At 39.2% G+C, this 16,377-nt stretch overlaps 1 protein-coding gene across 1 annotated transcript in view; it reads right to left on the bottom strand.

The window, feature by feature from the left end:
* The window catches only part of RFX4 (regulatory factor X4), a 97,493-nt gene that overhangs the window by 60,698 nt on the left and 20,418 nt on the right, over nt 1-16,377 (bottom strand). The window contains exons 3-4 of the mRNA XM_054198443.1: nt 9,086-9,146; nt 3,477-3,600 (exon numbers count right to left, since the gene is read on the bottom strand). Of these exons, the coding sequence (XP_054054418.1) occupies nt 3,477-3,600; nt 9,086-9,146 (185 nt within the window). The remainder of the gene's footprint in view (nt 1-3,476; nt 3,601-9,085; nt 9,147-16,377) is intronic.

Genomic DNA, 16,377 nt, shown 5'->3' with positions numbered 1-16,377 from the left:
AGTAAAGAACTAAAATCTTGGCTAACATATTAAAGCTACAGGTCCATTTGTCATACAAGAATATATCATATTAACAACTATACTAGAGTCTTCCTTATTTTATATGTGCTTTAACTGGTTTAGGGGAATAGGTTGCTTTTTTTTTTTTTAAAAGGTGTTTATTTATACAGTAATCCTGTTCTTTCCTCTTCTTGTTACTTTTGTTGCTATTCACCTGGTTTCCTCAGGAAACACTCTATGAGATATTACTGTTTCTCTGTTAATCTCTCCACCCCCCAGACAATTTTTTGTTTTGCTAATCCAATATTACCAAATGCCTGAAGCCCAGCCCACGTCCTACAAGTTTAATAGAAAACACTGGCTGGATAGTGTGGAGAGTATATTGCTGTTAACGCTGAGGACAAGAGAGGGAGGAAAGCTCTACCTTTAGCTGAGCCATTTGGCACTGCCTGACTGGACAACCGTGAGCATGAGGCAACCAGTCAACACCTCTATTGCTCTGAACCAGCCACCCCATGTGCTGCTTCTTGCCCAGCTGTCAGCAAGGGAGCTGGGGGGAGGGCCAGAAGGAGAGAAAACGAGACTGGCAAACAGACAGACAGACATGAGTGAATCTAAAAATAACGTAGAAAGGTGCAGCAGATGTGAGAGAAAACTGAAAGAGGCAAGACTTTGATGCAGTGACCGGGACCTGGAAATAATTGGAAGTACTGCAGGGAAATATGGAGATATTATATAAGATTTAGGTAAAACTATTGATTTGGGGAACATAGGAGATGGTAGGAAACAAGGTCCATTAGTTCAGCTGTTCAAGAATGACTTGTCTGTTCTCCCTTCCATGCTCAGTTGTGGACATATTTTACTGACATCACACTTAAGAAGTACACATGGGCTGAAGCGTTGCCTACAAAACCTTAATCTGGAGAGATTCTGGAGACAAGTTTCAAATGTCTCCACTGGTGTCTTTAAAAGTGAAATCAACGCTATTCTGTTCTTTGAGATGTAACTGAGTATGTTACAATACATTAGGATGTTACTTACTACAGATTGTTTTAATGTGCTGAACTCCATGTCTCTTTCTAAAAACTACCAGTCTGTTAAAGAAAAAGCCTAAATGTTTAACATTGCCCACAGAGCTAAAGTTCAAAGATGAATCATAAATTCAATGTGGTCTATTGAAAGGCAAACTGTCTACAATTTCACAGAACAACTAACTCCTTTCTCTGGAGAAGATGACAGCTGCAGGGCTCTTGAGGATTTCCAACAAGGACAAACATGTCTGGGGTCTCTGTTTCAGCAGCTAAGAGCGGAAGCCCTCAAATAACACCTATTTCACTGCACTGCCTCCAAGGCATTTACGCGACACACATTGCCAATACGGTATTTAAGTCACATGATAACAACTCTGTTGGCTAAAACTTCGTGCATGTACCTGCTCCTAAGGAGAAGCTGACCGCAAACTATTGATTAAGTGGGTGTCTGCCTTGCAGATCTTCATGACTGTGCAGTACATTTTCTTAGCAATAATAGGTTGGAAAGAATCACTGGGGTCTGCTCCATGTTCTGCAGATGTAGAAGCCTGTTCCACTTCAATATTTGTGTCGGTGTTGTCTGAGGTTCCTGGACACACCTGTACAGAAACCTCAGTTCCCAGATCCAAGAGTAATGGCCACACAAAACACTAGGTTAGGATGTACAGTACTAGGATGGTTCTGTATGGCTTCCTCTCCACAAAAAGAAGAGAGGAACAAGTTTCACGCATCACTGCTTCAGAACTTTATTGCAACCAAGTGGAAAACACTTGGAACACGCATCGAGCGCATGAAAAACACATTGGAATGCCATGATTTTTGGATGGAAGACCCTGTACCTGTCCTGCTAGTGCTAGGTCAAGGTACTCCTACTGATGAACAGGTGTATGCGTATGAGGGGCAGGGGAGAAGGAGAATGGAGTAACATACAGTATAACAAGACTGATGCATACTGAAAATTGGTGAATTCCCTGGTAAATTTATGTTCTGATTAAATTATTTCAAAACATTTACACCTGATAGTTTACAGAAGCTTTTAGCAGCAGCAGAAGTAGCATCGTGTAAATTTTACCCATGTTCCAAATGTGTTAGCCTGCATGAAATCTGTTTCTTGTTCTCACTGTTCCTAAATTACACGTTGCCTCTATACTTAGCACTTGGTAGCAATAATACGTACAACAAAGTTTCATTCACACTTATGCAGTGTATTTAAACAGAAACCTAACACAGAATCAACTGAGCTATGCATGTCTTTAAGACACAACAAACACAGTAACGTTACAACATGGTACACTTTACTTGCCTTGCTAAACTGCCTACATAAAGACGCACTATAGTAAATGACACCTCATTAAATACATTCTTCTCCTTCACCTACTCTTTACACAGGCACTTACCCTAGGAACAATTTTCCTTCTTTGAATACCCAGCACTTCTATAGAACAAATGTTGCAAACACTAGAAGAGAACAGCTGTCAGGACAGTCGGCTTCAGATTCATGCTTGCAAGCATTTGAAAAACAGTGGCAAACTTCACACTTTTTTTTTTTTTTTTTTTTTTTTACACAGCCTACAAGTTTTAAAGGCCTGAGACACATTCTATAGTAAAATTTCAGTTTTAAATAAAAAATTAAAAATATAAAAATATCACCCTATTTTTCACTGAGAGAAAAACATCACCTGACAAGCAAATCCAAAATAAGTACTTTACGCAACATCCTAGCTGGCCATTAATGTCTGCTACTGATGTATAACACAAGAGCTTTACTGCTCACATCCGGACTATGCAGAGCTGCATCTGTGCTAAAAGTGCATCTCCACTGTGAGTCTGGAGATAAACCCAGTGGCTCTTACTAGAGCCAGGCTGGGAAGCAGAAGCACAAGGAATCACACTGCAAAGGAAGCCTGTACCTGCAGCGCCACACAAACGCCGTTAGATGCTTTCTGGACTTTCACATCTGGAGACACTGTACCGCACTACGTGGATTTGCCAGTGTGGGCTGATATCGTCAATTCAGGAATCTCCGTACTGTGCTTACAAGAACGGCATAGACAGGGCCCAGAATTAAGTGATTGATATTTTACCCTTTGATTTAAAAAAAAAAAAAATATATATATATATTTGCTAAAGCAGGGCAGATCACAATGCAGATGGGGTTACATTGACTTGTATTCAACTTCCAAACTGCCAATATTGTATACCATGTCTGGGGCTGCAAGTCATAAAAAAAGTTTAGTGTATTCCAGAGCTGAATTACTATTAGAAATTATTCCAACCTTCTAAATAGTTAAAATCTTAGCCTTTGACCAATAACTTGAATACATAAGAGATTCCCTTCATCTACCTCTAACTTTAATGGTAAATGATGATTTAATTCTTTTCAATAATCCAAACCCAAGTGAACCAGGTGAGAGCTTGGGGCATCATACTGCTATTTAGACTCACCTTCCCAAAGCTGGCGGCATTAACAGGTTGCGTGTCATTTTTCTCACAGAAGTCCAAGTAATGCATGTAGAGAGCACTTCGAGGAATGCAAACACCTTCTGCAATCTCATAGTTCTCCTCCAGCCTTAAAAAGCAAATATCAAACAGAGAGAACTGCAAGTATGTTGGATGTCCTGTATGGTAAACAGTATGCAAAGCTGCATCTTTAAGACCAAACATTCTGGCTTCTGCTTGTCTACTTGGTTCCTAAGTGTTTTCTTCCTGAGTGGTCCTTCCAATTCACTTCCGTAATGCTTACTTGCTTCATTTGGTTCATGTTTGCTATCAAAAACATAAGCTGTGAGTTCTCAAGCAAGTAGAGATTAGCACGAAGGATATTGAGTTTTAACCATGCTCCAAAAGTGTTATTTTTAGGAAAAAATATACCAGTAATCTGTTACACACCAAAACCATCCTTCAGTAAACAAATATATGAACAACTACCAAACAACAAACATTCACTAAGGGGAAGCATTGTCTCATTCTTTACAGGACTCTTCAATCCTGTCCAACTGCAAAATTCCATACCTTGAGGAAGCAGATGTGCAAGTTATTTGCAAATACTCAAGAGTGCACACAAAATCATATCTGTATAATGTGTTCTTGCTATTGCTTATGGGAAAAGTGAAAAAAAGAGTCCACAATCTGAACACAATCCTGAATAAAATAATGAAATAACATCCTCCTTTGCCTTGTAGAAACTATTATTATTCACTTGCGCATGCAAACACACAAATATAAAGTTTTAAATTATGGATCAAATATACGAATAGGCATATGCTTCATCTTTAAAATCTGAAACTGGGCTCATTATAAGCCTATAGATTAGAAGAAACATTCCTTTGAAATGACATTTTTCTGACTGCTAATCAAACAAAGTTCATGAGGTATTTACATACGCATCAACTTTAAACCAGAATTAATCTTGTCATCCATGGTGTCACTCATATGCATATAGTTACATGTCTGCGTGTCTGCTGGCTAGGAGAAGAAGGTAGGTGCAACTTCCTCTTGAACATATTAGAAAATTAATACGTATTCTCAAAAACCTCCAATTTTACAGCAAATAACCCCCTGTCATTTGACAGCTATAGAACACCTTCCAAATATCTAGTTTCTCTCCTTCATTGCCTTTTTCAGGACCTACCTACCTTCCATTTCAGTTATCGTGATCATTTGTGACTGCAAACTATTTTAATAAGATATCCGGCTAGATGAATGGAATCAGTTTGTATGAGCAACATCTATTCTTCCTTGGTTTCTACAGAAATATCATCACGGCATCTTTCCTCAAATTCATAGCACTTTAACAAAACCTCCTTTCAAAACCTGGAGAGTTCGTTTGTATACTATAGCTGCTAATTGGAATGTCAGCTTCCGTGACCAAGACAGGACAGAAAGAAAAGCGGTTAATTATTTCTGTTCATATCTGATGAATTTTTCTCTTTTTCTTCTCTCTTTCACAGAGAGTCATTAGTCTGACACTGAACAATGCTCCATTATACCTGAACTTTTTTTTTAATGATCAAAAAACCCATCTTGCTCCACTTCTTTTATTTTCCTGTCTTTTATTTAACAACTTTATCATATTTTGAATTCAGCTTCATTCTACAGTATTATAGAAAGATAATGAACTCAATCTTCTACCTAACAAATCATTACCAGAAATAATATGTATATAACATTTTAACTGTCCTAATAAAGCCATGTGAAATCCAGTAATTCACAATGAGACCTTTTGTACCACTACAGTATAACAATAAGCCCCCTAATCCTTCCAGAGGAATGACAATTTTATCTGTCCCTATTACTGTTTCCCTCTTTATACTTATATACTTCTAGATTAAATGAGATTATTCCATAGCAGAGTCAGGTCTGTAGTTTGTTACAGACTTGTTTTTAGATAGGAAAGCAACAGAACAACTGTGAGGTACCATTGCTCATCACATAAAGGATTCTAGAACAGATTAATTTTGATGCATTATAACAATTTCTGTGAAACTACTAATCTGGGGAGAATCCATCACGTAGCGGTGCATTACCTTCCTCTTTTTTACTTCTTTTTATGAATGTTCCAAAAAATAGAATAGTTTTGTTATCTTTAGCTTCACAATACTGTTATTATTTGGAGCACCTACACTGTAAGCCACCAAACTGCATGGAATTAGGCTGTCTTTGCTTTGAATCATTCTGTGTTTGGAGAAGTAAACACACATGTGTAGACACACACAGAGCAAATTGAGGTAAAATAAAGTTTCATGCTTACAATTTGCTCAACCAGTTCACCAATGAAATAATCATGAATGTTTTAGAGACTAGTATTTAGCAAGCTATAGCTTTACAATAGTAATGAACACAGGAACATGGGATAAGCACAGGATACTAGATAGTGATATATTCACGCCTTAACAGTTAAATTCAGGCTGGTGCAGTTTCCCCAATTACGATGTATTTGGCAGTAATGATACATTTACTAGGCCTTTCACTTCATTTTGTGTCATCAACGAAACAAAACAAGAAACATCATTCCTGTCTCCAGGAAACAGATGTTTAGCCAGGCTGACAGTTATCCAGACATGCTTCTGGCGTCTTCAGCTACTTCCTCCTCCTCCTCATTTTCAGCTTTCGATGTACTTTGCATTTGGAGAGGCAGAGAGATCCCTATGGGATTGACATTGTTCACTCTTTTCAGCAAGATGCCAGGCAAGAAATAATTAATAAAGGTGATGGCAATATGAGCCATGTGACAAAATGTATGTATTTCCCTTATGTCTTGCTTCACTTTCCCTACAACTTTCCCCCTCTTTTTCCTTGCTACTGATGTTTCCTCTGCTTCAGTTCTCCAACACAGTCTTGCCTTCCTTAGCTGTAAATGATAGCAGCATCTAACAGCAAAAACATGACCAGCTTTAATTTGTCAGACACCAGACACTGCAGACAATCCTGGTGCTTCCATTTGCCAGAACAAAGCAAGTTTGGTACTTTATCCTGAAATACTGTCAATAATTTACCCCACCACTTCCATCACTTGAATCAGTCCCAGAGATTCCAGAAGGAGGGTAGGACACATGCTTACCCAGGGCATATTCAGGTAAATTTAGCCTTTTGTCTTTCTTCACTGCGCAAAAATTTGGTCTGAGGCCTAAGCAGGTAGAACTGTCAAACACATAAAGCTCACCTACAGGAAGTGCTCAGAGCACCTTTTGTACAGTGCTGACCACAATAGTTTACTGGCCCATGGGTTGCTAGTACAAATAACCTGATGTTAACGTGTCTGTTTTGCCAGAACAGTGGAAACTCGACATCTTCACACAAGGCAAGCTTGCTACTTTAGCACTTTGTTCACATTTTTGAGCTTGTAATTTTGTTTAGTGTATCAAACACAGTAGCAGAGTTTCTCCGGGCAACACCAATTCAAAGCTGCAGTACGTAGGCTGAAAAGCATATGGAAACCACCAGAAAACTGTTCTATGATATGGCTATTAGGCCGGGAAAGTTTTACCTACAGGTCTATGAATAAATGACCCAATCGTATAATTCAGTTTGACGCCAACTAAAGAAGTTACGCTTGAAAACTTCTTTCTTTTCCCTCATGTGTTTTTGGGTGGAGAATTGGATGGAGGAAATTGCAGATGCTCCAGAAGACTCAAAGGGGAGAATATCTGACCTATGTGTAAAAATGTGTAAGAAACATAACACAACAGACAGGTAGTAAGCCAGTACACTAGCAAGGGGGAAGGGAAGATGAGGTAAGCAGCCTTTTCAGAATCAAAATCCTAGGATTCTATTGCAAACACTGCTGAATGAGCATTAGTGTGCACACTGCATTCCAGCAGAGCTCAATATCCCAGGAGTTTAGGGATTTACTAACCTTTATGATCGAGGAAACTTGAAAGTATTGGCAAAAGACTGTTTACAGTATTTGCATGTTTTCTGCTGGGAACAGTATCATTGGCATGTTCTAATTAACTGACTTCTTGGCTACTATGTTATTTGCTCCTGTGGAAAAGACTCTTAGCTGACTCTACTGCAAAATAAACATTATTCTGAATTTGGGACTGGTAAACCCTGCCTGCTATTTTATTTTAGCTAGATAGTTTTTTCTTATCCTCTTTGAACTGTGTGGAAGTTGTTTGGGTGAATAATAGAAAATAATAAAGTAAATCTATGACATTTCACTATTATTTTAACAATATTCTCTCTGTCTAGTCACTCCCTTTCTTTATTCACTTTTCTTGAACTTCTGAAAAACAGCACTTTGGTGAAACAAATAGATGCAAAGAAGCAATAGTTCAGAACAAAATGCCTTTATATATATTTGCATATCTCAGCATTTGCACTGGAAGCGTCTGCAAGTTTCTTCAAGGCAGAACACCTAATACTTGCAGCAACCTATCCTAAATCAACCCACGGGTTTGGAGGTTTTTTTAAATCTAAAATTTGAGTAATCAACTTTAAAGAGTAAATATAGATTAAATCATCTATAGACCTCTTTATGCATATTTCAAAGAATCACAGAATTTCACAGGCAGAAAGAGTAAAATTAACGGAATGAATTATTCTTTGCTGTTTGTTTACTTAGATCTCCCAAGAGACTGACAGAAGCAGAAAAATAATTTTGCTAACTTCCCACATTTTTTTGCCAATGATCTATCTTTTCATCCAGAAAACTATGATAAATACTTAAAGGTGAAGTAAACGCCTTTCTTTAAAAGGCCTGAAACAAGCTAAGGAGTACGGTTTTTCAGATAAGCATGCTCCAAGGCTTCTCTGTAACAGAGCCCTGTTCTACCAGATACGAGGAACCTCATGAAAGATGCCTGATCACTCACAATATTAAGAAAGTTAAACCAGACTTAAAAATCTAAATTAAAGGAAAAGTCAACAAAAGTCTAAGAGATACCCTAGGAAAGAGATGTCAGAAGTACATGTAATGTTACAGAACGTGCAGCCAAAAATACCGCTGTAAATCACAGTGAACAGCACTCGTTCGTTTTTCATAGAACATTAGACTGACTCACAAACATTCTTCACACCATCCTCTCTTTCTTTCTTTCTTCCTAATTACCCTTCCTTTTTTTCCCCCCTCACTAAATTTGCAAGGGGATTTTGGCAAATGAATCAAACCCCAAACTCTCATCTTTTATTGTCTTCTATGCCAAATTACAGATATCTTATTTCAGTAAAACAGTCAGTAAGGGTGGGCTTCAACACACGCTGAAACAAACATGAGTCTTGAAAAAAATATCTAAGTACTTGTTTTCTTTTTGTAATAAATATCATCATGATGACAAACCACAAAACACCAGCTGGCAAAGTGGCAAACAAATATGCCAAGTAGATCTTCTAAACTGTATCAGAGGTTTCCTATGTTCAAACAAATCCCGTAAGAGTAAGACATTTGTTAAGAAATGCTGTACAGGATGCTAATGAGAAGATTAAACACATACACAGTGAAAGTATCTTTAGAACTGTATAAGATGTTTAAGACCTCTATTCACTTCAGCTGGAAAAAGGATAAGAAAAAACACCAGCAGGTTTTCTTGATTTTTTTTAAAAAGGCATCTTACCATTGCAGTGTAGCTGGAGTCGAGTGTGGTTTTGATGCTCTATTATTTTCTTTTTCCTCATCTGTTAAGAAACAAAAAAATACTATGTAATTTCAGCAGGAATTGCTCAGGCATTTGTAAACTGGTAAGGAATTATCTGATAAAAAAAAAAAGTGTTCTCCAGTGTCAAAGCTTTCCCAATATATCTGCCAAATTGTGGAAGCATCAATAATGATGCTCCCCTAAGCTAGCATCTGTAGGTATTGCTTAAGGCAATAAAGCTTGCAAACATCACTGTTAGCAGGAACAGAGCGGTGCACAGGAATAACAGCTTTGGAAAGGATAAGTTTACACGGAAAAAAAAAATAAACAACAAACAACTCTTAGAGCTCTAGCAGAACGTCAGAACATAAGAAGAGGTTCACCTACTTTAAGGGAACAGCTGCCTTACTCAAATTTTATATTAGATGAGGCGTTTCACCAAATGGTGTTCATCCGCTGTTGTGATCCTAACATATGATGTATAGTAGATGTTTACAAATCAACCAAGATTAATTCTGAACAAGAAAAACTGAAATTAAAAAAAATTTTATAAGATACTTTATTTCTTTTCAGGTAATTTTTCTGATAGTAATCCTTATTAACTGCTTCCAAGGTAACTCTCTGATTTGCTGACTTTCTAAAAGTTTGAATAAAAGATGTATAAACAAAAAGAGAAAGAAAACAAAACTGGTTTTAAATACTGGATTTTTCCCAGTTCTTTGAAAAAGTGTAAAAGTATGATTTAGAATAATTCATATTTAATTGTGATTTGTGAAGCGTATAAAACATTCCTAAGTGAAAGCTGAGCGCGAAGCACAATCAGTGCTCCCAAAAAATGGTATTCTTTGGGAAACATGGAAATATTAAACTGTGTTTGATACAACAAACAACTTTGTGCCTGATGAAAGCGCTAAGCGTAGAAGGCTTTGCTACCTAAACGACAAGGTAAAACACTGCGCCTGTATGCCACGCTACGAGTTTCATTTCTTCATACCATTAACTTTTAGAAATTCTTTAAGTGATCCTTTTATGATGTTGAATCTTAAGGGAGGTGGGCTATCTCCTCTGAACGTCAGACCCTGTTGGGAGGTCTTTTGTGCAGTCCCAAGAACTGGCGCACAAAAATAAAACCCCGCTTTGGAAAACGCCGTCTTCGGCCCTCGCACCACAAATATTCCTTCCATCACATACGGGGCGAGTTGTGTTAACCGAACATCCTTTAGCCTGTGAGGCCGGTCCCCTGAATGTCAGGAAAATCCAGATTTACAGTTCCCCCGCAGACACTGCGGGCAGCCCCTCTTCTGCATCTGCATGACAATGGGCCTCTAATTATTGGACCCCACACTCCTTCCCTGCGCCTTTCAGGGGCCTGCTTTTATTCAGCGCATAGGACCAACATACACATTTCAAATCGCTTTTAAATTGTGTTTTTCATTTGTTTTTCCTAAACAAACGGTCGGCACGCAACAAGCCTTCGGCACACAGGGCTTGAATGCCGAGCGGCTGCGGCTGCCGCCGGCCACTGAGGCTCCACAACAGCCCCCGGCCTCGGCAGCGGGGGGACAAAACCTTCTCCATAGTAGAAGGCAAAGCCGTGCAACATGGACTTAAACCACTGGATGGTTAAAATAGTCGGGGCCGTCCCCCCTCACAACACCAACCATTTTGCCCTTCTTATTCTTAACTGACAGCACGGACACCTTAAAAGCACGCCTGACTCCAGCCTCCCCTGGGGAGGAGGGGGCAGCCATGTCTGCCCTGCTCTGGGGCAGGAAGAGCCTTCTGGGTTGGGATTCATGGTTTTCCAGGCAACAGAAGATGAGGGAGCCCAGTTTTAGAAGTGGGAGAGCACCTTCTGGGAGGGTGAGAAAGTCCCTTGCGGGGCAGGCCCCATGGTCGCTCTAGAGGGGCAAAAGGCAGCCAGCCTAAAGAGCCCGGTCCAGTCCTGCATCCTGCTGTGGCTTCCCCAGCATCCCGGCCAGGGAAAAAATTAGCTACCAGGGCTGGGAGGGATTTATGGCAGCCCCCCGAGCCTGGGGCATGGAGGCTGCTGCAGCTTCCACCCACGAGCAGGCTGGCCGAGCCTGCCAGAGCCCTGTGGGTGCTCAGCAGCCAGTGGCATCCCAACCGTTCCTGAGGTAAAAGTGAAAGGGGACTAGTTATAAACGGTACCTCTCAGCAAAGTGTTGCAGGGGGTAAAGTGGTGGCTGGGGCCTTTTCCGTGGCAGGGAGGGAAACGCCACAGCGAGGTACAACCACCAAAGCTGCCACCTTTAGGTATCAGCAGCAAGTGGGGGCCTGGTCCTCCTCCTCCTGTGCCCCACTGTCATCTTGTTCAAGTTAAGGTCATTGCTTTCCCAGGTGAAAGTCATCATTTTCTTAATCAGTATTTTCTATGCCAGTGTCAAAGCCTATATTATCCACTGGTTTAAGTTCACTACACAATTGTTTCTACCTCGCTGGAAATTGCTAGGGGGATGTAAATCAGAAAGTCACTGATCTAAGTAACCACTCATCTAAGGCACCGAAATCCTAAACGACCTCTACCTGCGAAACCAAGAGGTACCGCTCGCCCCTCCCCAGAATAAACCTTCTGATTATCTTTATTGATTTAAGGGGGTTAGTATTCAAAAGTCTGTTATTAGATGGCTTTCACTTGTGCTAACTGGATTGCATTTTCCCCTGGATATACGGCACTAAATCAGACTAAATTATACAATCTTAGAGTCTCTACATCCCCTCTGTCCCTCACCCAGCTGTTTTTCACTTGCATTAAGAGAAAGGACCTATGAGCAGGTGCTTTACCTAACCTGCCCTCAGAAACACTACAAGTCAGCCATAATCACGTATGGATTTGTTTTAACAGAAACTCACAATAAGATCATAAGCTGCACATTAAACCCCCCTCCTCGAGTATGTCTGCTTCCTGGGATCCTTCTTCAAGACTCTTCAGCTTTCTCCATTAACTGTCCCTTAAAAGCAAGGACTTTGAACTTATTTAAAAAAAAATATCTTTAAGCACTATTTTCCATCAAAATATTACCCATTGAGCAACTGGATTTTCAACAAAACTGAAATTTTCAGAGTTAGTGCTTGTCTCCCCCAAAATTAAGTCTCTGTACAAGAAAACAAAAATTTTTGCGCGTTTTCTACCAATGGATCAGCTCTCAGCCAAAATGTTTCTCGTTTCCACCAGGTGTTGGCTAAAATATTTATTTTCAGAAGCTTTCACTTATTAAATAGATGGAAAGACTTGCACATGGTATAGCAATAGAGGGGGCCTAGAAATACAAAGTTTCAGTATTACATATACAAGCACTTTATTCTACCTTGTATAGTTTAATAATGTAATCTCATCAGATAATTGAGTAGCAGAAAATAATAAATATCCCTATTCCTTATGTTTGGGGCACTTAATGGCTTCCCTATTGATCAGGGAATGTTTTGTGTAGCTCTTGACTCAGGTCCGATCCCAGATCTGTTTGTACGGCATGAAAGAGGTAAGGAATGCTGTTTTCCTTTACTTTTTGGCCTGTCATTTTATAAGTCCCCATCAGAACAAGACTGTAAATTAAAATGTACCCATACCGTTTAAAATTCAATACTTTTAAAGCCCAATGTACTTTGTAAAAAAAAATATGAAATAAAGACTCTGAAAAGAAGTCTTGCTCCGAGGCACTGTCAAAGAACAGAGATGGCAATTCTTCTGCGACAAATGCAAAAGGACTTGAAGTTGCGAGGAAAAACCCTGCTCCTGATGCACAGCTGCAGGTGTTCACACACATGGCAGCTCTATAGCACCTCAGGGAGAAACCCATTTGCTAGGAGCAGATCTAGTGTGTTCACTCCAATGCCAGTAGGATTACCAGCTTTCAAGGGAAGGTATCTATGTTCAAGGTACCTGGCTAGTTAGGAAACCTGTGAGTCATCCCAAGTTGAAAGCAGTTAATGGCTTAGTTGCAAGTAAAACTCTCAGCACAGAAGAGGCCTTCGACAAGTCTCAAAACTGGGATAATTTATGTACTAGAAAAATAGTACTTCTTGGGACCCAGAGATATCAGAGAAAGTTCTTCCCAAACTTCATGGAAATTTCTTTGAATGGAAAAAAGACAGAGTTGTTAGCAAAGTTCTCCATCAAAGCCACCAGAATAGAGTTCTGTCTTGTGCATGTTTGTGGCTTTCCCTGAACTCTCACTAGGACCCTCTAACTCTGCTGTCTGGCTTTAGGTCCAGCTCAAGGGATTTCTTGTTTCTTGGAGGAAGACATGGAGACAATAGGAGCTATGCTCAGCGCTGCTTTAGGCATTCTGCCTTAAACACAGTAAGTGGAACATCCATAAAGTGAAGATGCTGCATTAGTACACCTTTTTCTCAAATGTTGATGTTAGTCTGTTTGTCATAACTGAAGTGAAGTAAAAGGTCTGCTTTGCACTGTGGAGATAATAGAGGAGTCCTGTACTTTGCAGTGCTGCCTGCATGTTTCTCCAAACCACTAAAGAGCTAATGTGTTATGTTATTAGTAGCTTTATACAGATAAAAATCTTTCCCTTAGTTCAGGTAGCTCCACACCTTTCAGAGGAATAGCCTCTTCCTCTGTAACCCCTGCAGTCCAGGTTCTTACTGTTCTTAAAAGTGATTTGCCCTTATCTAAAATTAAGTTGATAGTAAGAAGCTCCCTTGTCTTTTACTTACATGTAGCCATAAATAAGATTCAGGCTCATTAACATGTATTCCATGCTTTTAAAATAGTGGGATTTCTTAAAACCCTCTGAGAAACGTGGGTGCCTAGTTCTAATTGAGTAGGTACGAGTGAAAAAAAGAATTTTCCCCAAGGAAAATTTCAACAAAATCAAGTAGCTCTTTTTTAGACATTTTTTCAATGGAAGAGTAAGAGCTTTAGTTCAAATAAAACAAAACAAACAAAGAATCTGCTGGATAAATCTTCCATTTCAGCCAGTTTTAACACAGATTTTGAACGCTGCTTCTGAAATACAAAAAGTAGTCTGAATCTTTTTTCTCACATGAACTGTCTACACATTCACATTTCTAAATATGAAAAAAATTTGGACTAGCAACCCTTCCACTTCATCATGTAACATCATGACTCCTTCCCCACGGAACTGAAGTTGAAACTTTCATAATCCTTGAATCGTATTCTTACAGAGCCCTATTTCAGTTTGGTGAATCTGGCTCAATGCACAGTACACAGAAAGTGTTGTGGGTATTTTTTTTAAGTTATTAGATATGAGGTTGAACTGTTCCCTTTCCATTTGGATCTTTTAATTAACATGGAGAGTGTGGAAATGGAGGAAGGAAAAATTTTTTTAAAAAAGGAAACAAATAAAATTTAACTAGAATTTTTATATTAGAGTGTAAAAGCTGTATTTTGGGAGGGGTCATAAAAGGTTCCAAGAGGGTAAGAAGCAGCCTGTGAAGAAGCAAGACCATGAGAATCCACAGCTGTGAGTCATTGCTTCCCTTCACAATGTAATGCAGGTTCAAGTGGCCTGGAGGTGTCTGGATGAGACTAGAAGATTGCAAAGGACCCCTGTGGCCTGAAGTATGGTTCTGTAGCATACTTCAGCTGTAGAAAAGGAGACCAGCAAAACTCTTACTCTTGTCCTAAAACCCTATGAACTCTAAAAACATCCAGGAAAAAACAGTCACAAGAGCAAGCATGATACTGAACAACAACATTATCAGGTCACAGTGCAAATTCTCATAGTCGTCACTGGATGCAAGGCCAAAAATAACCCTAAAACACTACCAAAGCCACATTTTCTCTGGTAGAGTCCAGCCAACAGCTACCTAATGTATTTAGAGACAAAAAACTAAGTAGTCAAGACAAAGATGGATGATGCCTTTTTTTGGCTGCAGATGAAAACTGGAGCTCCATTCAGAGCACTGTTCTGAAGAATTCAAATAGGGTTACATAGGTTTTCTGAAAACATTTTGCCTCCTGCTGCTTGTAAATGTATGACAGAGGCTGGACAAAGACTGGCACAATGGTTTGGAAATTTCTTGGTTGGTGTGTGGGCAGTTAGAGAAATGTTAGAGAGAACTCAAGGGCTGGAAAGGAGCACATAAAACAATGATTTCTAAGGTGAAACTTCTAGTTTGTTCTGGATTTCACAGATTATTGGTCTTCTTGCTGCTGGGCAAGTGGCTTATTTTCTTTCTTACTCCTTCCTCTTCACCCTCTCCCCTTCCCCTCTCCCCAAAAGCAAAGATGACTTTTCAGGTAGATTAATTCTGCTATCTGCACTGCAGAAATGCTGGTATCAACACAGAGGAAGCATTTAGAAGAACTGGCTATTAAGAAAGAAGCTTGATGAAATCAACTGTCAGTCTCATTTGGGTTTCCATTACATACTGTTACAATGTCTTTTGCACACAAATTGTGGTATAAATTTGTTTATGTATTTGTTTTATCAGTTCTAAATTTGCCGCCTTTCATTATCATCACTTCCCTCTTAATTCCAGTACCGGAAAACGGAACGAACAACCATGCTATCTTCTCAATGCCCTTGTCTGAAATATCTAACCCACGCAGGTCCACTTCTTACTGCCCCTAGGTATTTGGAAGTTTTATCCTGTGAGACTTATGAAATTCATTTCACTCTGATGCTACTGAGAAAGCTACAGAAAGAATCTGTAGTGAATGAAATGTGACTTCAGACTCTTAATAGGTTCAGAATTCAGAATTCAAACCTATTGACTTTAGTGAGTTTTTCCTTAGACTTACAGTTCACGACATTATTGTCAGGATAATTATTTAGCACCACTATCTGTGTTAGAAAAATTTTAAATCATAATGTCGTAATTATAAGACTTCTGTGTTCTGTTCTAGATCTGTTACCCTAAATAGGTTGTTGCAAAACTAATGGTAGTTTGCTGTATGTGCTTTCAGTTTAAATGTGAGCATGAGTCTTGTAAAATGCAAATTAACAAGCAGATGCTTTTTGTTTTTCACTACAATTCACTAAAATTTTATTTTTAAAGATAAACTAATCTGTAATTCCTTAATTTTTAAAAATCAAAAAACCCAAACATATCCAAGTTTTATTGTCTGTCTTTAAGGATTCTTACCCATTGTCCTTTGCTGGGGAGTCATGAATAAATACCATGTTTCTAACACCTCCTTTCTCCTTCAAAAGAGATATTGCCTCAAAAGAGAACCCTAAAGAGTAGGGCCTCGACATAGCAGATTCCTTGATCCACTAGAACACTGTGCTGCAAGGCATGTAGTTTTACTGTGACATCAAAATAAA

Source organism: Rissa tridactyla, chromosome 1 (genome assembly GCF_028500815.1).
Source record: "Rissa tridactyla isolate bRisTri1 chromosome 1, bRisTri1.patW.cur.20221130, whole genome shotgun sequence".
Lineage (NCBI taxonomy): Eukaryota > Metazoa > Chordata > Aves > Charadriiformes > Laridae > Rissa > Rissa tridactyla.
Note: the sequence above shows the minus strand (reverse complement) of the source record. Positions and strands in the feature narration are given on the sequence as shown.